This window comes from Neocloeon triangulifer, unplaced genomic scaffold (genome assembly GCF_031216515.1).
Source record: "Neocloeon triangulifer isolate White Clay Creek 2 clone unplaced genomic scaffold, ASM3121651v1 ptg000017l, whole genome shotgun sequence".
Taxonomy (NCBI): Eukaryota; Metazoa; Arthropoda; class Insecta; order Ephemeroptera; family Baetidae; genus Neocloeon; species Neocloeon triangulifer.
Genome location: NW_026775559.1, coordinates 5878634 through 5905321, shown reverse-complemented (window position 1 = coordinate 5905321; position 26688 = coordinate 5878634). Strand labels below are relative to the sequence as shown.

The window sequence follows — 26688 nt, the reverse complement described above, 5'->3', positions numbered from 1 at the left end:
ATAAATCTACATCTTTTGGCAACCAATGCCAATTAAAAACACTTTAGCCATTCTAAACAAATGCAATAATGCTATTAATATAAATTTTTGTGTTAAAAAAGTCATTCTGGCATGTGTGTATACAATAAAAAAAAAATTGTAACTAAGTAATTGGAAAAATAATGTGCTTTTTTCACTTAGTACATATTTGATCAATTATTTAACCTAAAAGTTCAAAATACAAGTATTCAATTAATGTTCTAATAGCTTTGTCAAAATGTGATAAGTGATTGATAGATGTTTGTTAAGGAAAGACCATCAGACGCCAGATACTTGCGAAGATTGATCTTGATTACTTAACCGGCTCCTGCGAAAAAATACTCCGTGATCGATTTCGCGTCAAGACTTTGCAGAGAAAAATGCTAGCACCAACGTCTGCAATGTTTCATACTGGCGAAAGAAAGACAAAGGGATGAGCAAAGGCAATGCAAAAACAAAACGAGCAACTGCAGTCGGAAAGAATGCCTGCCGCTGGAGGGCGATAAATTATTTTCCACAGGCAGAATGGAGACTTTTCAGCAACGTCGTTTCGGCGGCGGCGATCGCCGATAAGGAGAAAAACAAAGCTAGCTGCTGAAAAGCTTTCAAAAGAGCAATGTGACGAAAATTCTTCGCTTTGAAAGGCGCGGTGCAGGTTCAAAGTGGTGTCGCTGAAAATTATGGCACTTGTAAAACAATAAAATGCGTGTTATGTGTGAATGAAGAGATCCCGAGATGCGGCAAGAATGACCCTTGGGCACTCCTAAATAAAAGCAGAGTCCCATTGTTTCGTTTACGCCTCGTTTAAAGGATTATAGAGTGGTTTTAAATTTGACTCAAATTTATGGATTGAGTTTAATTTTAATGAATTCTTATTGAGGAAAAGCGTTCATTAAGTATAATTTTAATAGGTGACACCACTCCACACTTTAATCAGAGTGACCACCGATTGGACTGCGGGCAGTAAAAATTTTATGTTTCACTCTCAAGTGAATCCTTTTTGGAGCACCATAAAAGGCAGAAATTCTTTCGCAATCTCGGTCGCTGCTCTCATCAATCAAAATAGTGTAACGTCAGAAAAAGAAGTGTGCAAATTAAAAGGGGGCCGAGAGCAATCAAAGGCGCTTTTTGTCCAGATCGGTGCGGATTTATTGGCTGGTACATTAAAGTGCGTGGGCTTTTATCGCGTGAGATGCTTTTAAGCTAAGCAAGTCTCGATCGGTAATGGCCCCCGATGATAAGCGCGGCTAATGCGAAATAAATGGACGCGAGATTGTAAATTAGGCTGATCAGTCTGCTTTATTACACGAATACGTTATTATTATTATTATTTTATGTGGTGTGTCTATGTACGTTCAAATATAATAATAAGATTTCCATTAACTTTACTTTTAAATTAAACTCGTCGTGATTATACTGCGTAAATAGGAGACACTGACGGATCTTTCACTCACTCTCTCTCGCACACTTTTTCACAGGCAATCTCGTCCTTCATTTTCGGTCAGTCCGACGTAAGCGACGAGGTCACGGTGTCACCCTCGAGCAGGTCACGCAGCAGCGCGTGCGGTAGTAGCGATTGCCGCAGAGACGCGCGCGCAAGACCAGCCCGCAGTCGCGCAGCGCGTCTTTACAATTTTCCACCTCGGGCTCCGAGCGTGCCAGCAACTGGGCGCGAGGCAAATCGCTGCTCACCAAGTTCTGCTCCAGCGCTGCTGCAACAACAAAATTTGCACATACGCATTTAAAAACAGTAATAAAAGCATCAAAATAAAAACGTAAAAAATTAAGTTACTTCTCCCTGGGTTTTTTTTTTATTTATTTATTTTTTTTTTTTAGTGAATAAAAACGAATCTTTCGATATCAAACCAGCTGAATAGACATGAATAATACTTGATAATTTAAATTTAATTATTTTACTTTTTCTCTCGATGGGCTATATAGTTATTTATTTTTAAAGCAAAAACAATATCCTGCTCCACTAATAAATAAAATAATAAAAACAATACAAAAAACAACAACAATAATAGTGGAAAAGCCCGATCTCTTCATTTCCATGATCATCTCCTCCAGTGTCAACTTCTTCAAACAATAATAATACTAATAATTAATTGCGCATCCGTTAAATGCTCATTTCTTCTGTATAAATAATTACCTATTTTTAAATTTTCAATTCTAAAATTGAAAAAAAAAGATGCATATTTTTATTAAGAATAACAATACACTGTGGTTTCAAAAACAAATTTCGTAAACATGTAAAAGTTTTATAACGAGAAAAGAAATTATTTTACGTCTTGGAGCTCTTGTATGAATTTGACTGCGAGTTATTTTCACCAAGGGTTATAACTACATTGTGTCAATTTTCATGTAACTTGATACTGTGCGAAAACGTGATACTCACCAGAAAGCGTTAAGTATCACTTTTTCGCAAGATCAGAGACCCTTTGACCCTGATATTAATTTGCCGCGTTGCGGTTAACCGAAGTGACTCCTCGCACTAACAACATTATTGAAACCGCAGCGTGAATGTGACAAACAGCTGATTCATCTCAGCTTTCTAGGAACATACATGGGGGTAAAAGTGAATCAAAAAAACTTTGCTGAATTAATTTTTAGCTTGTCAAGCGCCAGGAAACACATTTATCAGATTGGAATGTAGAACTCATTTGCTTAGCTTTGTATCATTTTAGCTCAACTTATAGAGCATGAATATAAATTCAATATAATAGACAACGTTTTAATCTTTATTCTGCTATACATAAGGCAAAGTAAAATATCTCCTTTTTGAGATTTTCTTGCAAGTTTAAATAAAGCAAAAGTGTGAAATATCCTAGTTATCCTACAAACAATTTTTGCATTTTTTATAAAAATAAAGATAAAAGCGCAATTGTACTTACATTTGGAGCAAGAAGAGCACGGCCGCCTAGCCGCCGGTCTTTCGTCGTTGGCGCAGTCTTCAGCCGCTTTGGCCGCCTCATCCAGACACCTGACCTCCCGACTCTGAGGCCCGCAATCTTCCTCGCAGGCGCCCCACTCGCTGGCGAACCACTGACCTCCGCACGGTCGCTCCTCGCACGCCCTCTCGGCCAGTGGCTTGTCGTGGGCCGCGCAATGCTCCTCGTCAACGGCCGCCTTGGCCTTCAAGCACAAAACGGGCCTCGACTGCCGGCCTGGGCCGCAGTGGGCCGAACACTGGCTCCACGGGCCTGTGAACCACTGGGCCTCGCGACATGCCCTGGCACACGGGCGCGTCTCCGAAGGTCTTTGGGCAGGGTCACAGGTCAGGGTGGAGCAGGCGACGCGACGCGTTTGCAGACCGGAGCCGCACGCGCAGCCCTCGCTCCACACCGTGGTCAGCCAGTGGCCCTGAGGACTGTCAGAGGGACCGTCGAAGACGTCAGTGGACCGAGGGCCGTCGCAGGGGCCCTGGTTGCAGGGTTGCGTGCGAGGTTCTCGTTGCCCCAGGCAAGCAGCTTCATTGACCTGTAAGGATGAACAATAAGAATGAAGGGAAAAATTAAAAAATGCTTCAAAGAAATTTTTCAATTACTAAAAACTTTTTTGAGAATTTAAAACCCAAAGTATAAATTTGAGTCACATAATGACAATTTAAACTTAAAATAACAATTTAATGGCATTTAATATTAATTACAAATTATAGAAAGCCAGAATTTTACAATAAGGCCAAAAGATTTACTACCGCCTCCTGATTTATGAAGAGAAGGGTAAATTGAACTTGGATTTTGGTGAAAAATATTATTACATTGTGTTCTATTTATTCCATACTTTTAATTAAGTTAACAACTCTGAAAATTTTAAAACACCAATCAAGAATTTTAATGGGTGCAATTACTAATTTTTATTAATCAATAAATACTACAGATACAGAAATTCTCATACTATTGGAGAGAATTTTGGTTCCAATCGATTCTTGAATGGGCATGGTGGACTTTTACACTAGAGATAAAAATGATAATTTAGGCGACACGTTGATGGCTTATATAAGAAGATATCACTTATTTATTATGTTACGTTTCCCGCCGAGACGGAGCGAATCCTCTCGTTTCGCAAAACCGCGGCAATAAACGAGTATTTTTAACGCAATAAATGTAGGATTAAAGACGGACAGAGGAAGAGATATTGGTAAATATCGCGCGGCCTCAATTCTCCAGGCCGCGTTCGAAAAGAAAGAAAAAGAGAGTCTAGCCGCCCGCTCTCTTTGAAAGGTCTAAAAAACTCAAACATCAAAGAGACTGCTCGCAAGTCTGCGTCATAAAATATTATAAATAGAATTCGCATGAAATAAAATTATCACTTGAATGGCAGTAATCTGATCTGCATCTCAGCAAATTCCTATATACTCTAACAAAAATTTGCATACATCCTGCGAAGCGAAACGACGACTTATATCCCACGGATAGGCGAGTAATATCGCTTTGGCCGCTTATGAAGCTCATAACACACAGAAAACGCTGCTAGTAAAATAAACAAAGACGTGCAAAATTTATTTTCATATCATTTCCAGACTTGCCGAACCAGATACAGAATAAATATTAAACTGTCAAAGACTTTTCAGATTTAAAAAAGTGTATAAATTATCAACCATATTTATGTGACTAAAACCATATTTTTGTGAGAAGCCTTATTTTTGTTATATAAAGGTAAAAAAATGGCTTTCATATCTTATATAATTATTGTTCTTACCTTCATGTTTGTCATTGTGGCCGAGATGTGTTGCCTGCAAGCGACGGTTCGCGCCTGAGTGCCCGGACCACAGGAGGCCGAACAAGGTCCCCACGGCCCATACTCCCATTCGGCAGGACACGGCCGCACGTTGCACTTCATGCTTCTGGCCGTCGGCCTCTCCAGGTGGCTGCACCTCTTCTCAGGAACGTGGCCGCCTCCCTCGCGCGTGCAAACGAATTTGACCGCCTGGACGCCACCACCGCAAGACTTGGAACACTCTGACGCGGCCACCATGTGCCAGGAGAACTTGCGGGGTCTGCGTCGCGGTCGCAGGGCGGAGGCGTCGTCCTGCTGTACCACTTCGTTGGTCGGCAGGCCGAACTGGTAGCGGACACCCAACGGACCTCCTCCGTAGAGGAGGGCGAGGTCAACTGCCTCCAGAAGAGGGCCTCGGGCTGTGAGGAATTCGCCTCTGGTTCCTTCTGCGGGATGGTGGTTGAAGGCGGCAGATTCAAAGGAAATTGGCTGGGCTGTGGCGGTTCTTCTTAAGACTAAAAAAATTATTTTCCGTAATTTTTATGCATAGAAAAAATTGCTATGACTGTTGTGTTAATTAATATTAATTTATTATCACTTGTTACCGATATCTGAGACGCTCTACTTGAGACAGAAGATCTGTTTTTTTTTTAAGAAAAGTAGGTGAGACAATATCTAATTTATTTTTATAACAGATTCTTTGCCAATAAAATTATTTTAGTCTTTAAAAGCGATACCAATTTTAAAATCATAGAAGTTTTTTCCAGAAATGAATTTTTTTGTAGCAAAACCACGGTATATCGTTATTAAATATTATTTTATTTTTTATAAATCTTTAAATAATTTTTATAATTTACTTTTTTTTCACTTTATTTATCCTTATAACATTTTAATTAGTTTACTGTTTTAACTTTTATGTAATTATAAATAAAATAAAGATTGTCAATGCCGGTCAATGCAACATATGAAACATTTACGTTTTAATCAATGAAAGTTCAAAAATGTCTTGTGAAATTTGTTGTCTTTGAAATCACATTACGAAGTATTTGTAGATCTCTCATGACGATGCTCCAAAATTAAATCAATCAAATAATTTTAGAACTTAGAACAAAATTGAAAAATTGAATAAAATATAAATTTCTTATTTTGCATGAGAATAACAACTTTTAAAATTAAAAAAATAAAAAACAAAATAACATTTATGTCATCTGCATGTTATTGTGTTTTCAAAGAATAAAATGAAGACTAACACTTTATTCTAGAATTGATGGCCATCAAGTAAAAATAAAAGTTCTAACGCCATTAGACTTCAGTGCTATATAGGTTTATAGAATAAAACCTATCTGCCAAAAGTGGCCGTTGAGAGGAGAACAAAAAGAAGTAAATCATTGACTCACCTAATCGGCTGGTGGAAGGTGCGGCCTGGACAGCACTGATGTTGCAGGCGCCGCGCGGCAGGGTGAGGATGTTGCTCAAAACGCCGACCTGCAGATTGGCGTGGTTCGAGAAGATGCCCGAGACAATGCGGCACGAAGTGTTGCGTCCCCCGCACTCGCCGCAAGCGTCCCACCGCCGCTCAGATCCAACCACCCCATCGCAGCCCACGTGCTGTGTGGACAAATAATTAGCGTTAATTGCACGTACACACTTATCGCGCTGATTAAACAGCAGAGAGACGCATTGTTTCGCACCGAGATAGAGATAAAGGCGGTGAAAAAAAAATATGTAACTAGAGGAAGATAATCCACTGCACGCGCGATTACGCTCGCTCGCAGGTATGTCGCTGCGAAATAATTTTTGCAAGTCTCAGAAGCAATTTAATTTTTATCGCGGATCGAAAGGATTAAGGAAGAGAGTAATGCTGCGTGAAGCGTGAAATCGCTGAAAGGAAAAAAATTATATAACGCACGCCTGCCTCTTAATCTGGTACGTCTGCTGTGTATTGGCGTGCTTTATGCCTTTTACATTCGCAAGATTGCTCAATTCATCCACTTGATACAGATTGAATGGAATGTGCGAAATCATGATGTTCTGTGCGCAAATGAAATGTATATTGCGACACGCCAGAATTATTCTCGGCGTAAGACGTAGGCGCTTTCGTCGTATGCAAAATTTTAGGTCATATGCTTATCTAGCTCGTTTGATACGCACACACGGCGTTTTATGATTCAAGAAGATGCGTTTTTATTTTCAACTCAAGAGCGAGGCGTCGTAAAAAGTTTAGCCCCCCGCAACAGAAGGCGACTTCTGGAAGGCCAATTTGCCAACTGGGACATTGAGGAAAATGAAGTCTCTCGTAAAAAGCGATTGGGGAACGCGCGGCGATCTAATCGATGCTTCTCCATTAGCCGCTGGTTGAGAGCAAGTTGCAAATCGGTTCTCAGAAGCACATTTCAAATTTAAATTCAATTTAAAAAAAAAAATCTCTCAATAAATCATTGGCTTTTGAATATATGTATAAAGTTTAATTGCAGTGCACCTGAAAGCACGCAAATGCAATTTATTACATTATCGCATACCCGGACCTCTTCTTTCTTCTTGGCTAAATTCTTTACAAAAGCTTTTAAGTATAAGCCACGGTGAAAGAGTGAAGAAAAAATAACATTCAGCTCCTCCGTTTTAAAAATAAAGCCATTTATTTGGCTCTTAAGCCTCTTCCCGCAAGCACACAAAGGAGAAAAATAATAAAGCCCGCCGATATATTTGCGGATTAATGGCCACGACCGAGTATTGAATTTCTTTAATTGACGCCGCGTGGAAACCTTGCTCAGACGGGCACGCAGGTAGAGCACAGGCTGAGCAAACATAAACAACTGGTGCTAATCAGCCGACAGATTTTAGCACCGCTCTTGCATGTGCTTCTTTTTCCTCCGGCAGTCTGCTGGCGCGGCCGACAGGGTCAGGGGTCGAACCGGGTACCATTTGGCACCTGCCGCACGCAACAGCCTCCTTGAGTGGGCCCCCGGCAGCCCCCCATTCGATTTCCGTCGGTCGCATCCAACATCAATTTATTTCGAGGAGGAAGTCAAAATAATAACGACCTGGGCTTGCAATTGTCAATTTGATTGACCGAAGAGAGATGAATTGCTTTTTCGGGCAGTGACTTGAACGAACCCCTCAAATGGATGAATGAAAATCCGCGTGAATCAGTTGACATTGTTGTCGGGATAATTAAATTTATTTTCAACATTGGGATGAGTCACCTTATTTTTTGCCTATTTTACTGCAAAGTTTTCCTTGTACATTAATTTCAGCATGCATTTGAGGAATTTCAATTAAATTAGAGCCCTAATGTAAGAGTCAACACTCAATGTTTGAGCACGTACGTACTAAAAAAATATCAACTAAACTACGCCGGTTGTGCAAATATGGTAAAAAGTGGTGTTTAGAAGGAAAGTGTACTTTTGGCATAAATTAAAAAAACCGCAAGCAACACGCCTCACGACAGAATGAATGCTTGCATTTATTAATAAAGGAGTAGAAAGTATTTAAGAGTTTAAATTTTAGCAATACTAAAACATAAAGTTGGTAGGAGAGCTAAATTTTTAATATGCTAATTTAATATTTTTGAAAATTCATACTTATGCACAAGCCCTCATTATTTTACAAGCACCAAATAATTAATTTAAGGCTAAAATTTTCAATGAGTTAAATTCTTAAAGAAAATAAAATAGAATAAAATTCGGTTGAAAAATAATTTAAAAAAAAAGTTACTCTGCGAGATATATAAATCTAGATAATATATTAAACAAGTTTAAGATGTGTCTTTAATTTAAGAAAGATAAAAATTAAGAAATAAAATAAAACTACATCAAGGTTTTTGCCCTGCGTTAATTTTTACAAATTTTTGTTAAAAGTAGTAACTGATTTGCAAAAGTGGGCCTTCAGGGCCTTACGCACTCACCGCGAGGAGCAAGACGGCGAAGAGGAGGGCCGGTGCGTTGTCGTGCATGCTGCGCGAGTGACTGAGGCCCCCGAGGGTTCATTCAGGTGATGCGCCGGCGCCCGTCGCTAGATGGCCACTCTTGGGCGTTGGCCGCCCACGCGATTCGGCCGCCCAGCCGGGCAAACGCGCGAATTATTCGCTCGCTTTTATGGCCGCGATAAGCTACACGGCTAGCCCACGGGCCCGGCCCAATAAACCCACCGATGTTATCTCACAATCAAAATCGGAGCAATTTGTCCGCACTTTTCAAGTGCGCGGCGCGCGCATGTACCGAAAGAACCTCTGCTTGCCGGTGGCCAAAAACGGTGCATTGTGCGAGAATAAAGGGTGTTTTAAGGTGAAGTCTTTTGTAATAATTCACTCAATTAACAAAAAGATTCTATTTGGTTTAAAAATAAAATACTAGTAAAATACATTGAAAAAAATAGTGATTTTGAAGACAAAATTGAATGCTTTTTGTGTAAACAAAAAATATAATTGTTGGTAGGCATATATTTTAATTGAATTAATTTAAAAAAAGGTTTTATCCTTTTTTTGTAAATTGTTTTTTTTTCTTAATAATAAGCGTATTTCCTTTCAAAAGATTTTTAAAATTATCAATACAAAACACAGCTCAGGAAAATAAGAAGTAGCCAATTTAAATCAGTACACAAAAAATTAAAAGAAAATATGTACATAATTCAAAATTAAATTATCAAAAAAATCTTTTGCAATGTAATAAAAGACATAAAAAACATTAGGCTCTTGAACTCTCTATCATTTTGACCTTCATATATTTGCTGACTTTGTAACTTTTTAATTGAAAAGTGAATATATATCGAAGAACTCACAATCGACTCCTAATTGGGCAGTTTCATTTCCATTTTCAATTTACGGACCGGACACCTGCCCCTGACAGCGCGGATGGCAGTGTGATCCTCTTATTTTGATACTTAACTATAGTGGAAATTTTCTTTTCCTTTTCGCCGCCGCCGCTCATTTTGCATCCCCTGGGGCACACAGTGTCGCATCTTTCTTTTCAACTCCTTCAAGAATAACGAGCTGGCAAAAGTAGGCAAAGTAATTGCCAATTTCGCCTATTTGCTCTCGCGCGCATCTAACGATTACGATCTCTCCTCTCTCGGCGTCTTGTGCAAATGAGGTGTTATAATTCGCGCCTTGAGACTTTTCACTAGACACTTGTTTGCGTTTGATGCGGGTCTTATCAAAGGAGTTTCCTCATTATGCATCAGATCGAGGCTGATTCATAATTCAAGGAGCGGGAGAATAATAATCACATGCTAGAGCTCCGAAATATATGCTAAATTAATCTCACCCGCGGAATCGTGCAAACTAGTGGGATGCTTGCAAATTTATTTAAACTCTTTGGTTCAACGGAAAATAATTTCTAAAGTCATGTTTCCTTTTACAGGTTGATCGTTTCCAATAAAAAAATTGCATAATACATTGCAGGATAATGCGAATTTGCACAGACAATTATTGAGACCGGGGTGCAAAGGAGTATTTTATATGGCCCGGCGTTTATTTGGAAACAAGATTAGAAGATTACGCACGCCTCATTTGCCTTCTGGTCTGACGAGATGGACGTGTAAAATCTAAAATTGCCGCTCGCCGTTTTGACTGCTCTTTCTCTCCAACGCTGGCAGTCGGAAAACTTATCATTAAGTGTGGCAAGGCTGTAATTATGTCACTTGTAACTTTTCTCCCAGACAACCGATGTTTTTCATAAGATATATGTATCTATCCGCATCCATTCTCTCTCTGCTTTCCTACTTTGTTTCGATAATTGACTTGTAGAATGCGAACTTTGGCCAAAGTGCTGCCGCGAGAAAAGAACCTGATATAAGTATGACGTATATCGACGCCCGCCCCTAATCACAATTTACGTCTTGACTGCAGAGTAAACATTATCCACCGGGACTTGGCAATTTGGAGCTAATTTTCCTTCATTAAGATATTAACAAGTCCCAAATGAAACAGTTTCTGACAACAAGGTTATTAGCATAATGCGGTCAAGTATAATCACAAAAGTTTCCAACCCATAATCAGTGGGCATTAGATACGTTCATTTTAATGAAATTATGAATTATTATAGAGATCATAACTGAAAAAAGTTTCATTTTATTTTATTATGGTTTTTAATTTTTTTAACTTGCTTATTTACTTTGTGCATTAATTGTGGATTGAAATTATTGTCTAGATTATCTTATAAAAATTGATAAAAATCAAAGTTTGAAACTATTCCCATAGTGGTATTATTAGGCTATCGAAGGATAGAGCAAATTTTATACCAAGACTAAGTCTCTCATTCAATAAATATTAGATGACTAAACGAAAATAGATATAAAATTTTAATTTAAATATCCATATAATTTCTGTACCTTGTTTGCTACAAACCAAAAATTGAACTCTTAAATATCTATTTCAAGAATTTTTAGTGATAGAAATGGACATGCGAATAACTTGTTAATTGTGTTAATGTACAGGGGCAATGCAAAACAAATATTGAAGTCTGACTAGTACGGTCTTGAATTACATTTGTACTCACAATCTGTTAGGGACGCAAAAAGTGTAGACAATGCGTGATGCTAGATCTTCAGATTCAATTTAACGAACACACGTTACGCGAACAATTGAAAGAAGCGAACTGCCCAGAGGCAATTCAGCACACATGTCGTATTGTATAATGGACTGCCAGCCGCGTTGTCTAATAAATATCCCTTTCTGCGGCGGCAACATCAATTCAAGCTTCATTTAATAATAATTCCTAAATAAACAACCGCTCGCTCGAAGGCCGCGCGTAATCAAATCGCATTTTTATATTGTGCTTGCCACTTTTTGATTTTCATTATTTGATATTTGCTCGCACTCGGTTTCTCTCTCCGTGGGGAAGTTGTAGGATTTCACTTCTCTATCTCTCTCGGGCGCAATTAGCATGTTCTGCGAGCGAGCACTCTGCTCCGGCGCGGCTCCACAAATAAAAAAGATTGGATTGATTCGTGCGTCCGTCCATAAATCTGTTTGAGCCTTGGTGGCCAGCCGGTCGTGCCACTCGCATCATTCACTCTTTCACTAGCTGCATGAGGACTTATAAGAAGATCTATCGGCCAGCGCAAATCAAAAGCTAAGAGTCAAAGGTCATATAACTTTAAAAAACAGGCACGGACTGCCCTAATAAAGAAAAATAAGGCTTACTTATAACGAAACTATGAAAAAATACATTAAAAAAACATCAAGTTAAAAGATTTTTCAGAGATATTTCCTATTCAAAGTGCAAGAAAATCTTAAAAAACAAGATAATACATCCGTGTAGATCTTTCCACTGAGGAAAAAAATACCAAAAACATTTTTTAACATGTAACCCCCATTGAAACGTTTCTATTAGAATCTCTAAGTGAATATTAATTTTCAAGGAATTGTCAGATCCTTTAAGATTTATTTATTCCTGGAATAATTAAGTGGAAAAGAAAATTACTTATCGCTTTTTTTCTTGGAATTAAATACATTATACAAATGAAGAATGTAATAAGACTTTCTTGTCGGACGGATGGAAACCGGTTAAAACAAATGAGCTTAAAATTCTTTATAAATACTTCTTCAATCTCTTTTTGCAACTCTTTACACTTAAAGTGTTCTCGCTTGAAAGAAAAGTAAAATGAATACTGCCAGTAAGCTCCGAGTGAGAACTGGTCCAGCAGCTTAAAAGATCTGAGGCTCTCAGTCCGCGCCTGCTGCTGAGAGAGAATCCAGAAGCCGCGAAGCGAATAAGTGATGCCATCTCGGGTGGCACACGTCACTCAATTGGCCATGGGAAAAGCAAATATTTGCGCCACGAGCAGTGGAAGAAACTAAAAGGCATTTGAACGATTCAGCGGCCGTGGGCCCGATAAAAGGGTATAAACAAGAATTATTGAACAACACAATAATTTATAAAAAATTTTCCCGTGTGGGAAACTGGATTCGACGCGGCGCTCTCCGAGGCGCGTCGAATTCATCAATAATCACTGGGTATATTTTTGTTTTGAAAAATCGACTGTCCGCGGGGATAAATCAAAAGCCGGCGCGGCGCGCGGCTTAATGAGGCGTACGTTCAATCATACGAACACGCCGCGCCGCGTGTATTCAAATGAAAAATCTCAACGTCCGACCTGTTTATATCATTTCAACGAGATCGGCAGACCGAGAGAGCAAAGAGGCCAAAATTAAATTTTGTACCTAATTTTTCTAAATAATAAATACAAAAATTAATTTAAATAGTAAATCCTTTTCCCTGGAAAATGCATTTCTCAAAGAATAATAATTAAATTGTATTGGTAGTTGGTACTCAACATTTATTATATAAATAAATAAAAAATAAACTTATAAATATTTTTGAAAGTTCATAAAAAAATTATGAACAAAAATCTTGTAATTGCGAATAATACCATTATACAATTATTAAAAACATATAATTTATAATAAACGATTGAAATTAAAAAATTATAATATTATATACATATTTTGTGTATTTTTATATTTTATCAGGCCGCTAGCTGTCAAAATTGTCCTCTGTAATCTACACAAGTGCAAGGAAGTTGGTTTTAGGGCAAATTAATTGGAGGCGAGAAAAACGGTCACATTCAACCGATGTGGCGTAGAATCAGTAATTAAGACAAAATGAGTTGTCTTGCCGCCCGAGTGGGGCTGCTGATGGGAAACACAAATTAAGTCGCTCTCTCAGAAACAACGCACTTGTGGGGCCTTTCATTAGAAACGCAGCCGGCATTCTTCTTTTTCGATCTTGGGACTTACACATTCAAATTCAACTGCTAGCGAGCACTTACAATTAAACTTTAGGGCTACAATTGAGATTTATTCGAGCAACAATAATTCAATTATATCTCAAGAAGGAAATCTCTCCCGCGCAAGACTCGCGGCCAAAACAATTTATGACGCCGGACGACGAAGGATGCACAGAGAACACATTTATTAAAACCGGCTGAATAAATTTTATCGTGTAAATTCTTATCTGGCCGGCGTTGAAAGGCGAGCTGCGTTTATTCGTGTGCGTATTTTTAAACTCTGCTCGATTTATGGCCAACGTTTTCTGCCCCTCGGACGGAATGAGCTGTCGCGAGTATGTGTGTGCAACATTGCATGTAATTGCCGCGCTCTTTAAACACACAGTTCGTTTTGATCCGGAAAATTATTATTTATAATATATGCCGTCGCGTAATTACACGTTTTGTTTTCGCTTCTTAATTAAATTCAAATGCACTTTTGCATTAACATTTGATATTGTAATAAGGCAAAATTACTTTCATTATTATTCTCCGCGCATGAATAAATTCTCTCCTGCTGCATTCTCCTGTCACGAATATATATTATAATCTCTGCATTGTAATTTAAAATAATTACACGCAATTATTTATTGCTTTTGAAACTGTGCGATCCGGTTTTAATCTCGGCAAATGAAGAATCTTCTAAATCAAATTTTTTTAAACATTTTTTTGCGTTTAGAAGAAAAACGTGCGAAAATGCGAAAATCTGACTCAACATCCGATCACATGGCCCCACCGTGGCCATTATTAACTTCTGGTCGCACTTAATTCATAATTTATTGTCTCAGCACTCAGGCCAAAAGAGCGACAGAAAGCGAAAACACTAATGGAATCGGATCTGCGGCGTCCGCCGTGGCCAGATTGACTGACAGATTCAAAAACAAACTGATGAGATGCGGCGCAGATAAAATACATCATGTGAAAAATGTGCTGCTCGCGTTGATGGCACGCATACGAAATGCCGAAAAATTCTCTCGCGCCGCCGTTTGGCGCTAAAATAACAGTCCCTAAACATTTCATGACTAATTGACTGAATTCTCTCTCTTTTTTAAAAGGGCCTCTGGATGCGTCACATTTCTCTTGCGAGAGCCGCTTGACTTTTATATTGTGTGAGGATCTGGGTTTTGAAGGCGCTGATGCAAGCGCACAGGCAGTAAAAAAAATTGGAGGCCCAAAAAACTTTTCATTGCAGCCTTAATTGCATGGAGTGCAATCTCGATGCATTTTTATGGCCTTACTTTTTTAGGCGTACAATATCAAATTTATTGCATATCTTTATCACGTTCCTATTAAATTTGCAATCACAAGTGGCAATTAAAAAGTGTGGGATATTCAAACTATCTTTGCGGCTTACGTCATGACGAAAATAATCATCTTTTTTGCACCCTTTAACAAAGAAGGAAAAAGTTTGATGAGCATTGTAATAAAATGATAAGTTTTCTTTCTAAACGTTTTTTTTTTATATTTAGAAAATTTGAGAAATATTCAAGCCAGTATTAATAAGGGGCACTTCTTTAACTTAGGGTAGTCTCTTAAATACAAAAGTGGAAGCTGGAATGATTTTGCGATTAATTACATTCGGGCTATAAATAAAGGGGTGCAACAAATCTCAATTTTTCACTCTACAAAATCCACTCAATTTGGTAAAAACAAATATAATATGATATCTGGATCGCTTGAATAATTCAGACCTTAAAATTAAAAGTTTTATTTATTTTATTAATAAAAACATTGAAAATATATAATATTTTTATAATGCGCCAAAGCCCTTCTTTTATTACATACTGTTTCCAAGCTTCTGTGTAAATCTATTCTTTTCTCAAAAGCAAAAGATAATATATTTCGCCTTTACAACGTTTTTATTGTTGTCTTTCTGTATTCAAATGACCTGTCTCACTCCATTTTTTCCTTTTGTGCAAATGCGATAATCCTCTCTCCTTTTGTATTCCTCTCGTAAATAAGATTCTCCGATAGAGTTGGAAAATCTGCACAGCTCTGTATACTTTTTCATCCATTTTTAGCCATTGTGCACCATTCGCCTTATCAACCGAAGTGTCTACTCGTTGGCTACACAGAATGGAAAAATTAGCATAAGAGCCATAAAAAATATCTGCATGATGATAAAAAACGCGCGAAAAGCGCCAGAATATAGAGGGACAAAAAAACTTTTGGTGCTCACACTGAGGAGGCGTCTGGACAACTAAGGCGGCTCGTTTTTCACATAGCAAGAGGAGCCACGCACTATCAATAACAACGAGCAGGGAGGCGAGGCTCAATATTTTGAATATGAAACCCCTGCGGGGAAAGTGATTAATTGGCTGCGTTATTAAAATGGAGCCGGCGCGCTGACAAGAAAAGTGTTTCCCACACGGTAAAAAGATAAAACGGTCGGTGTAAACAAACAATATCAAACTACCACTTTCGCCCCTGCATGACAACGCCCGGCGTTCTCTTGTAATCTGGCGAGGGCCAGATTTATTTGCCCGCTTGTTCGTTACCCCGTGGCGTGTTTGACGAATTAATTGGCTGCTCGGCTCACCTTGCACTCTCCTGAGACGCACACCCACCGCTCCGTGGCCACTGGCCGCCCCGTCGGCCCCTGCGGCGGCCGGCAGGCGGTGCCGTCCACCACGCTCTGGTTGAGGGTCGCGTAGAAACGCTGCCCTTCGGCCCGGCAGTTCAGCTGGCACTGATTAGGAGCTGGAAATCATAAACCGTCTCAATTAAAAGCAAGCCATTAATTTTTGGTATGTAATATGGAGACATGAAATCTGCACAATTCGTTTAAAACAATTACAATCTCATCAGTCTGTAGCGCTAAAGAATTTAAAGAGAGAGAACTTGTTGAAATAAATAAAAAATAAAAATAGAGATTACCACAAGATGATTTTTATTGATGTAGTTCACCGAGAAAGTTTTATCAATTTTAGGTTCCTGGTGATACTGAGTACTGACACTACGTTTGAGCACAGTTGGCGAGGAGCGTACATAATCGAATCGTGTTAAAAGTGAGAAATTCCTGGTGCCGCGGCTTGAACGATAATCATATTGAGCCGCCGCCGCTTGTCAATTCTCCGCCTCTCCGGGACCCGACTTCGCTAGGTTTTTTTTCTTTTGAAAAACCACGCGTATCGCTATGTTGGACAATTACTATGAGAATATATCACATGAACCATTCAGCATAGTCCATTTGACTTAGTAATAAAACCTTTAAAAAATAAAAAAGCTTCTGCAGGAGCTTATTTACTTTCTCAAATTCAGTATCACCAGGAGCCTCAATTTAAAAAAAATTCTCGGTGTTTGTTGTCATTTTATTTACCACTTACAATGATTGAAAATTTATCAGATTTATAAATTATTTTAATAATTGATATTTCAGATCACAAATTTAAACATTACCATGTCTTTCAATGATAATTAATAAGATAATCTGTGTAAAATTTGTAAATTTCAGTCATCTTCGGTAGTAGAATGAAACAGCCATGCCTGTTTCTAGCTTCTAGCAGCAACTTTTTCTCCACAATAAAATTTATAAGCCGCAATAAATATAATTAAGCAATTAATAAAACGCCGTTCTGATGAATAACGTGGGGAGCTGCTGGGAGGATTTTACCGCCGTGTAATAAAATATTTCCATCTCTAATCCTGCGATGGCTGGTGCGCATGGACACAAAATATAAAACAAATAAATAACCTCTGCGCTCAGGAGAGTGTCAAAATCTGCCTACAGACATTGCTGCTCCCGTTTCAGTAGTTTGCCAACCCATTGAAGACGCGCGGCTTCAAAAAGATAGAAATCAAGGCCATTAAAACCGACATCAAACCGAATTTGTTAGGGTATTATGTTCTATAGATCTCCCTCAAAAGGGACCATAAAAGATTTAAAACTGGAAAAGCTGACTTTTATTATAATTTAAAAGCAACTTGTTTTCCACATAATTAGAAAATCTGTATAAACACTACTCATAAATTTTTAGACGTTTTTACTTTTATAAAGAAAATTATGGTTTTAAATCCCTTAATCCAATCAAAGGACAAACTTTGCTTTATTTGTTGAATGGAAAGCTGCAATCAAATTGAGTGCCAAAAATTAAATTGATCCCTTCTCCCATTTCCAAATCCATTCATCAACGCAGAGAGCTGGGATTTGTATTTATTTAAATACGATCACGGCTCACCATAGATGAAAAGCAAATAAATAAACAAAACAGCGCAGTCTCAACAATCATTGTGTGTCGCTCGCAGTGCCCGACACAAATCAAGGCCGCTCCTAATAATACATCAATCTGTCTCCCATTCATAGGCCAAAATCGCTTCTTGAAAGATCCAATAACATTATAAATTCACAAAAGAGATGAAGAGGGGGTCAGGGGGCAGTGGGCCTCTCTTACCGTCCAAGAAAGGTTTCCATTGAAATACGCGGCCGCCAAAAGGTCGCGGGTCGAAGGTGGCGCACTGAGCCTCCCTCAGGTCGGTGCCGGCGGGACAGAGTTGCTGCACACAGGGAGAAATTAATTAATTGCAACGCCCCGGAACACGGCGATGACGTCAGTGGGCGTCAATTAAGTTGAAAGCACAAACCTGGGTGTTGCACACGTGGTAGCGGCGATACAGGCCCAGACAGCCGTGGTGCTGCTTGCTGCGGCGACGGCCCCTGCCAAAAAGCAAACAATCAAAATAACGATTTGCGATAATTGTGCGGCATGTATTGTGTGGTCAAATGGAACGCAAATTAAGCTAATATTATCCAAAGAGACAGTCTGTCATTACAAGGCTTCCCACAGAAGTTGCACGAGTACAAATATGAATTTTAAAACAATTTTATGTGAATAAGAAAATTTATAAAACTTTAAAAAAAAAATTAGAACAAATCAACTATATACTATATTTATATTTTGCAACTTCTCTGTTTTTAAAATAATTGAATCTCAACATGATATTAATTCGATTGTATGTTAAATTTTAAAATTATCATATCTAAAAAGTTAAAATTTAGTGAAATAAAGCATGTTTGTGTTTACTAGTTTTTCATCAATATTTAATTACTTGCTATGCTTTGTCAATGCACAACTGTTACTGTAAGCTTTAATTAAGTTTAATATTACATTGAAATGCATGAAATTAATTGATTTAAAAGAAAAATCGTCTTATTGAACTAAATATACTATAACAAAAAGTCAAATTAAACGTGGCATGACGCTCATTTCATTAATTAGAAGAGGGTGGTAAAGGTTCTGTGGCCAAGCCAATTTATAAAGAGATGAGATTTCGTGCGTGCGATTTGTTTGCTCCCTATCTTGTAATTCCCATCGTCAGCAGTTGCTTAGTTCCCTGCTGAAATGATTTTCAGCTTTGATTAAATGCGAGGGAGGCACGCAAATTCGCTATAATTTCTCATTCAATTTGTGGGGGCGCGCGTCATTTAGCACGAAAAATTGCTACTTCCCCCAGCACCAGTTAGCTCTCGCATGCAAATTTTGGCGGCGCGCAAACAAATAAATTTATCTTTCTCCCCACCGGCGTCAAATGGGTAGAAACTTTTGGCGAAAATGTAAAAAAGAGACATTTCCTTGGATAAAGAGCTTATTTATCTGCGCAATAATGCAAAAATGCTGTTTTTAGTAATCCACCCTGGAGTGCAAATAGCAAAAATGGCAAAGCATATTTTTCAATGTGCAAAAAATGAAACGCCTCTTGTATTTCTATTGAAAGATCAGCCGTGAAATGAAAGAAGAAAAATCTCTTGCGTTGTACAAGTGCGAAACCGCGCCCCTGAAGAGGTGTCAATTTTTAATTAAAATCTTGCCAGCGGGGACCTATGGTCAGAAGGAGGATTTTTAGTAACTAGAAATAAAGAATTCAAAAAGCTGTTAGATATTTCACTTACTGAAGTATAGATTTTTTTAATGCTTCAAAAATTCACAAACGTGTGCATGAATTTATAAAGATAAGAATTATTATTCTGTAAATTGTTGAAAATAAATTTGTTTTCATTGTCCTCATTTTCTTGTGAAAAAAGTCAAATTAAATATTTTTAGGGAGCACTAAATTTAGCACAAATTGGGAGATAGGACAACTCTGATTGATAAAATTTTGTTTCATACCATTAAATTACAACCTCAAATATTCTAAATTCAATGAAAACTCTTGACAATAGGACAAAAACTGCGCGTCTCTATATGCGAGGACCATTGTTATATTTGAGCGGTACGTTTCCACAATAGAAACATTTAAATATAATGAAACAGGAAGAGATTCTTTAGGGAAGGGTAGACAGTGGATCGGTGAGAGAGCATGAGAGAGAGCGCAGCGCATCAAAAATCAATCCTGACGATTTTATCGCCACTCATTCAACAATAACAAATGAGATTTAGCTCAATACACGGCGCATCAGGATTAAACGCGGCTTGAAAGAGGGCTCTGCATTTTATTGATCGATGCGGACTCATCAAACCATCATTAAGGATAAAAACGAAAAACCCACACACGAGCTGCTGATAACGCACGTCATCATGTCAGTTTTGAATCAAAGCTCTGTGTGAACCAAAGAATATAAATTATTGTGGAAAGTTTATGTGATCTCCCCGCTGTCAAAACACTTGAGGCGCTCAGAACTGAGAAGAGATGCACTTCAGGTGCAGATGCAGAGTGGAAAAGTAAAATAAAAACCCATCAAAGGTTTTTAGGCTTTTATGTCCATTTAGTGCAATCTCTTGAAACAAAAAGAAAGCAATTAAGATTTTATTCACTTCGATTTAGGTTTCTTTGAACTTTTAACCTAAATTTTAAGGCAGAAGTATGGAACATCAAAACTTATCAAGGAGATTTTACAAACATTTTTATTTCTTGTTTGATGATGGCTGCACGCCAGCAAAAATTATCATTCACGATCGCATATTTTCTGATCAATTATTAGCATACAAATCATCAAAAACCTACGTCCCAATAATAAAGATTATCATTCAACTCGCAGTTTTGTGCTCGGTCAAGCCTACTTAAAATTCAACTGCTGCTGATGGGATCGGGTTGAACATTAGCAAAATTGAAATAGGCAAAATGTGCGTAGGAAAAGCAGCGATCGACTACGGCCGATTGTGCTTAAGGCTTAGAGCAGCGTGCGTCAACCGGGAAAGAATTCCACTCGACACACCTGCGGCTCATTCGCCGAAAAGGAAACAAATGGAGGAAGCAAATATAAAAAAATGCCTAACTCACGTGGTGGGTTTGAGAGGACCTGGCAGGCATTGCCTGGTCTGCGACCTGACACCGCCCCCGCAACTTGAGGAACATTCCGTCCAGCCGGACCAAGGCCCCCAGTGGCCTTTGGTTGTCCGTGAACGCCTGCTTGCCGCCAAATGAGCTTTGACCATCTCGTGGATCTGAAATAAGAAAAATATAATTTCATTCAAGTTTATTATGATTTGTTAAAATATATTTGAAATGTATAAATTAAAAAAAAAATGGTTCACAAGAAAGAAGCACATCTGATGTAATAATCATTTAACGAAAATGTGCTATTCATGTCTCATAAGTATAAAAACAATCATTGTGTCCCGCAAAGAGATGATAACATAAACATAAAAAAATTTTGAAAATTTAGAGAAGATAGGACCAAAAATTCGCAACATTTTGTTTAATTTCTTAAAAAAGATATATACAAAAGTACTATACTGGTTGTAGAAAAAATTAGCGTCGTGTTTTCACTTTGCAGCGTTTGAATTGCCGCCAAACCGTTCTCACAGTAAATTAGCTAATTCGTGATCTCGTTAGGCCCAATAGAGGTCGGCGACCTTCATCGTCGAACTGAAAATAGCCTTCAGTTCGATTCCTCTAGTGACATTTGCCAGATCCCGACCTTTTTCTCCGTCTAGCGCACGCCGCGGCTAAAGAGCAAGATTCGACATTCAGCGAAATGCGAGAGAGAGCAGCAGACAGACACACTCGGTCATATGGGATGGAGAGCGAATCAGCAGTGCAAATAACGCGAATTTAACGCTCAAGCGAGTAACATTTGTGGGAATGTTCAGCTGGCCAATCTGGTCGGTATATTTCATGAGTCTCGCAAGCGTGGTAAATTAGAACGAGAGGAAACAAGAAAGGCCGTTCTAAATAAATCCATTACAAGGGAAAACTGAATATGCGACGCAGAATCAAGATTATAAATCAACTCAATTTTCAGAGAACCTCTTGAATGCAAATTTAAAAAAAAATGTTTAATGCAGATAAAAAAATAGTCATTAAAATATTTTTTCTTATTTTTTACCTCTCAATATTATATTTTTTGACGAACTACTTCAAACAGACATATTTACAAAGAAGCGCCAGGCTAAATTTTTTTATGCTTGGAATCGAAGCACGACAGACACGATTGGTGAATTTAATTCTATTCCCCATCCTATATAGCATCATTTATTTATCCAAAATATAAAATGTGATTTATGGCAGCAAAGGATTAAATTAAATTACACTCGTCTCCTAAAGAAGAATGAGTTGGTTGTAACGAGATGAAATCTCATCTAAATGTCTGAGCATTAGACTGATTAATTCTGACAAGGCACACACGCCTCCGCAAAGTGGAGCATTTTTCGCACCAACCATTAATCTACACCCCCCGCGATCAAAGGCTCTCGTGGGTGATCATCTCATCGGCCATCAACTCGATTGGCGCGCTCCATTAACAAACCACATTCTGTGAAACGTGCAACTGCAATTAGTTTTGACGTCGCTGACGTTTTGAGAAATCTCCCAACTCATTAAACGCCGCGGCCCTGAATTCTTCTCGTTTGGAAAATTAAATCAGGGAGAGATGACAAATTTCTCGAGAGCGGAGCTCTGCACATAAATATGAATGACACTAATAAATTAAGAGCGTTCTGCCTGATGACAGCAACGGATATTAATATTAAGTCACTCTCCGCACAATGCGCAGCTCGAAAACAATCAACCTGGGAGAGAGAGTAATCACGCGGCAATATGCATAGTTGTTATTATTACATCCACTTCAGAGAGACACAAAGGCCATTAAAATTATTAATAATCAACTCGTCGGTATATGAAAAAGATTGCTCTCATTGTTTTATTCGCAGCCGTCTAGGCCGTTGACTTGTCAAATTGGTCGCGGCAGGAAGGGCAAGGAAAAATAAATATAATTCATTATATTTTATAAGCGAGACCACTTTTGCTGGATGACGCGAATATCCATCACTTTTGCTATAGGTGATGCTGCTCGTTTTCGCCACCAACTGCTCAAATCTGCTTTTAATGACGGTTTGCACATGCTAATGTCAAAAATTATATACGTGCTCACTTCGTGCATATTATGGTCGATGCTTGTTTTGCAAAACGTGTACTTGAATGTAAAACTAGCGCGCTACTCCAAGAGAGTTTCTTGACCGCTTTTGCAGCACATCTTTGCGCGAGGATGTAAACAATCTTGTAAACAGCAAATGTGGTTCTGCCACGAGTTGCGTGCAAAATCGCCTCTTCTTTCTGAGAATTCTAACCGCCGTTTGCTGGAATTCATTATTAATTAAGAGCACGACGTATATTTAAAGGAAAATTTAATAAATATAAAAATTTATGTAGCTTTCTGTCAAAGATTTTTCTATTTATAAGAAACTTATATGAGCTAATTATAAGTAACATTATTATATATTTAACCAAATAATAATTATATTGTAAAATGTAAAAACCCTTAAAAACTTACGTAATTAAAAGTAAATATCGGATTTTTTTAAATTGCTTATTTGTGCAATTTGCTTGAGGATAATTATGGAAATTTTATTAATTTTAATTCACAGTTGTAACTGTGAGAGAATCGATCCTTTTGGTTTGGGATTTTTCACACAATTCATACTATTATAATTAAAAAAATTGCCCAAATTTAAACATAGAGATAAAAATTACTTCCCCGCCAGCGAATTAAAAATCAATGTTCTAAAACTATTTAAAAGGCTACTTTTTTAGAATTTGAATTTGTTCTCAATGTATTCATTAGCCTATATTAGAAAAAAAATAATTTACTCATTGCATTAGAGCCAACTAAAATTATTATATTGAGCTCCAAAAATCAAATATGAAATAATTTTTGGGTGACCCAATATATTTCAACGAGACATCAAAATTAGTCTCTTATTAAACTAACTCGAATAACTCAATGAAAGCGGCTCGTGCGCAGCTCTCTGAGTAAGCGTGCATAAATCAAGCCCTTGAAGCCGCTCACAACATATTTTACGCAGCAACAGACATTCTTCATTCTTGCATTACATACAAAACGCCCTCAGCGAGAGTTTTTCCTAAATGTGTTTATGCGTATATACTCGGCAGAGAGTACTTGACATCATACTCGGGCAGAGGCACACACATTATAATCTGAAACATTTGTACGACTGCCGGTCAAAAAAGAGCGCGCCGTTTGGTGGGTGGGCATCAAATTAAAACGGCGCTTCTTGGACGGACGGACGGATGGACGGCGAGCGAGCAAGCGAGAGAGAAAGAGCTCTCGGTGGGTTTTTTATCTAGCGCCACAAGAGTGCTCCATTCATGCCAGCAGGCGCTATATATTATTTGATAAACCAGCAATTTAATTGGATCAACTCGGGCAGCATTCTGCATGCTTGTCTGGCTGTAATTACGCAAGAAGCGAAATTATTTTTTCTCTCCAAGCAGGAGCAGCATCCATCAAATGTGTCATTGTTTTTCCTGCACCGCTCTATTTTAATAAGCACTAATGTGCACCCATTATAATAGGAATCGCACTGCTGCAAGCCGCGGGCCAAAAATGTCTCGCCCGGCCTCTAATGGGGCTGAAAAATTATGATGTTGTGGCTCGAATTTTAACAACGGCGAAAATAACCACTTGCCTTAAGCTCAACTGTAAACATACACACGCGTCGGAAAAAAAAGAGTTAAAATGTCATGTTTCTCCCCAGCCATTGTTTTTGCATGTGCAAATCTGATAAATGATCTTGACTGGTTTTTAATCTCTACAGGCAGTGTCAAAAACGAAACTGATTTAAAGATAATCAACGTATTGTCTAGAAGACAAGCGCTGAAATTGCTAATACCCATCAGCATTGTCACATTAATATAGAATAAAAAGCAAAGATAAAACTTATCTCGAGAATATGATGTTTGCTAATTGCATTTGAAGAACGAGTGTGGGTTCATTATCAGAAAACACAGAGCTTAGATGAATAACTTTGAGAGATGATTATAACATTAAATAATTCACTGTGGCACTCGCATTTATATGTGAATTAATTTGGAGATTTTCTTTTTCTATTGTGCGGCACGGCTAACAAATGGGACGGAGTTTTGTTTTGTATGTTTTGATATTGCGTCAGGTTCTTAGATATAAAGGGGACGGAATTATTTTACAACCTGAACCTAACGCCTCTGAAAAATCCAACAAGCCGACTCATTGTTTCCTTCAGAAGAGTGTAATCCCAAAACAAACGACGCACGCACAAAAAGAATCCGGCGAGAGGGAAAATCGCTAATCCAAATGTCATTACTCTTTTTTTTATCTTTTTATGGCCAGCTTTATCATTTTCCTTTTTATTATATATCCACTACCTTCAGCATCAGGCGCATTCTTTTCATGCGGAGGAGAAAAAAATAAACACTTTTCCCTTCATTTTCGGAGGCTCGAGACAACTTAATGGTGAGTTCGAATGACTTGTCACTTTCTGCAGCGATGGATGGAGATGTAGTCGTAGATAATTTTTAACTAATTTCCATGTGTCCGCGCCAACGAGAATATATCGCGGTGAACTTTGACACGCGCCCGCCAAATTCTGCATCGAGATAATTTTTGTTGGAGACAATTTACGACTGTTTTTGTCAATTGATAACACAACAATGAAAAAAAGTTGAAGGCGAGTTGTGCGTGTTCCGATCGCCGGCCGGCCACATTCAATATCATAAAAAACAGCCGGACAAAAACGAAAGTTTTATACCTTTTGGCAATCGCGGCGAGGACTCGGATGTAATAAAACGCATATCTTTCGTACCAGCCCCTCATTATTTATCTAATGCATTTTCATTGTGCGCTCCAGCCAAGCTTGAAATAGATTTGTATTATTGTGCAGAAACTTTTCTTATCTTGTTCTTAGAGAAAACTTGAAAAAAATGTGAGGCAAAAACACTGTCAAAACACAACAAATGCAATAAATTACATTTACAATACAAATATTTGCAAAAATAAAAAAATAAAAAAAAAAAATAAACTGCTTGTTGTAGTCGTTATTAATGTTGCCTTTTTGTAACAAATAACATAGGTGCAATTTTTTTCCTATTATTCTTTTTTTAAATTTAATGTTGATCACAATCAAAAAAGTATTGTTGATGGTCAATGATATAGTAAAATACATGCGTAGAATTGATATTAAATAATATGTGTAATTTTAAAAGAAAAAAAAATCATAAACAAAACCGTTAAATCTCTTGTATAGATTAAATTTTAATATTAAAAAAAACTAAATCAATTTATTTATTAATAATAGTATTTTTCCCCTTTTTATGTGTGCATAATGCATCTACATAATTTTGTATTTTTGCATAATCTAAATTATTTACTAAACCTGTCTTTTGGTCAATAAATATCTTATCTTAACATAAAACACTAACTAATATGTAATAAACAATTGTAACAGTGAAAAATGTTCACCTCAACTTCATTGAGTACAGTTTATTTAATAAAAAATTGAATTAAAATCTCAAAACAATTTAGAAAGAAATTTGAACTCACCGAACTGGGGTAGTTCGGCCGCTCATCCTCAGTGGCCGCCGCGCAGCTAAGTACGCACCTGCAACAAAGAAAGAGCGAGATGAGTGTGATTGATGGTGGCCAGTTTTGACGGCCACCGGCGGCCACGCACTCACAGCAGCAACAATAGTCGCATTTCACTGCATGTCTGACAACGGCGGCGGCCTCCGCGCAACTAACTGACTCACCGCGAGCCCGAGCCACTTTGAGGATCGCGTGCCGCAAAAGAGATCGAGCGCCGCCAGCGGCACCTCACGAGGGCGGCCGGCCGCCGAGCGCTTCCCTGGCGGCCCAAAGGCGGCCGCATCTGGGTCGCTCTTTTCTTCACGCAGGCTTTCGCACGCTGCGCTTTTGCCATGTACAATCGCGGCACGTCTTTGACTTTTACTGCAGCGCCAGATAGAATGAATAAAAAC

General features: G+C 38.2%; 1 protein-coding gene across 2 annotated transcripts; it reads right to left on the bottom strand.

Annotated features, from left to right (window-relative positions):
- Positions 1-1133: 1133 nt before the first annotated feature.
- Positions 1134-26466, bottom strand: LOC132203265 (A disintegrin and metalloproteinase with thrombospondin motifs 10). Of its 2 annotated transcripts, none has more exons than XM_059630915.1 (10): positions 26389-26466; positions 26255-26312; positions 20719-20882; positions 18085-18157; positions 17895-17997; positions 16043-16203; positions 6135-6345; positions 4720-5252; positions 2913-3498; positions 1134-1730 (listed from the first exon to the last, which is right to left on the bottom strand). In XM_059630915.1, the coding sequence occupies exons 1-10, from the start codon at positions 26406-26408 to the stop codon at positions 1543-1545; spliced, it is 2097 nt and encodes a 698-aa protein (XP_059486898.1). In that variant the 5' UTR covers positions 26409-26466; the 3' UTR covers positions 1134-1542. The 2 variants fall into 2 exon arrangements, with proteins under 2 accessions (XP_059486898.1, XP_059486899.1); XM_059630916.1 differs by having other exon boundaries at positions 1134-1727.
- Positions 26467-26688: the final 222 nt, after the last annotated feature.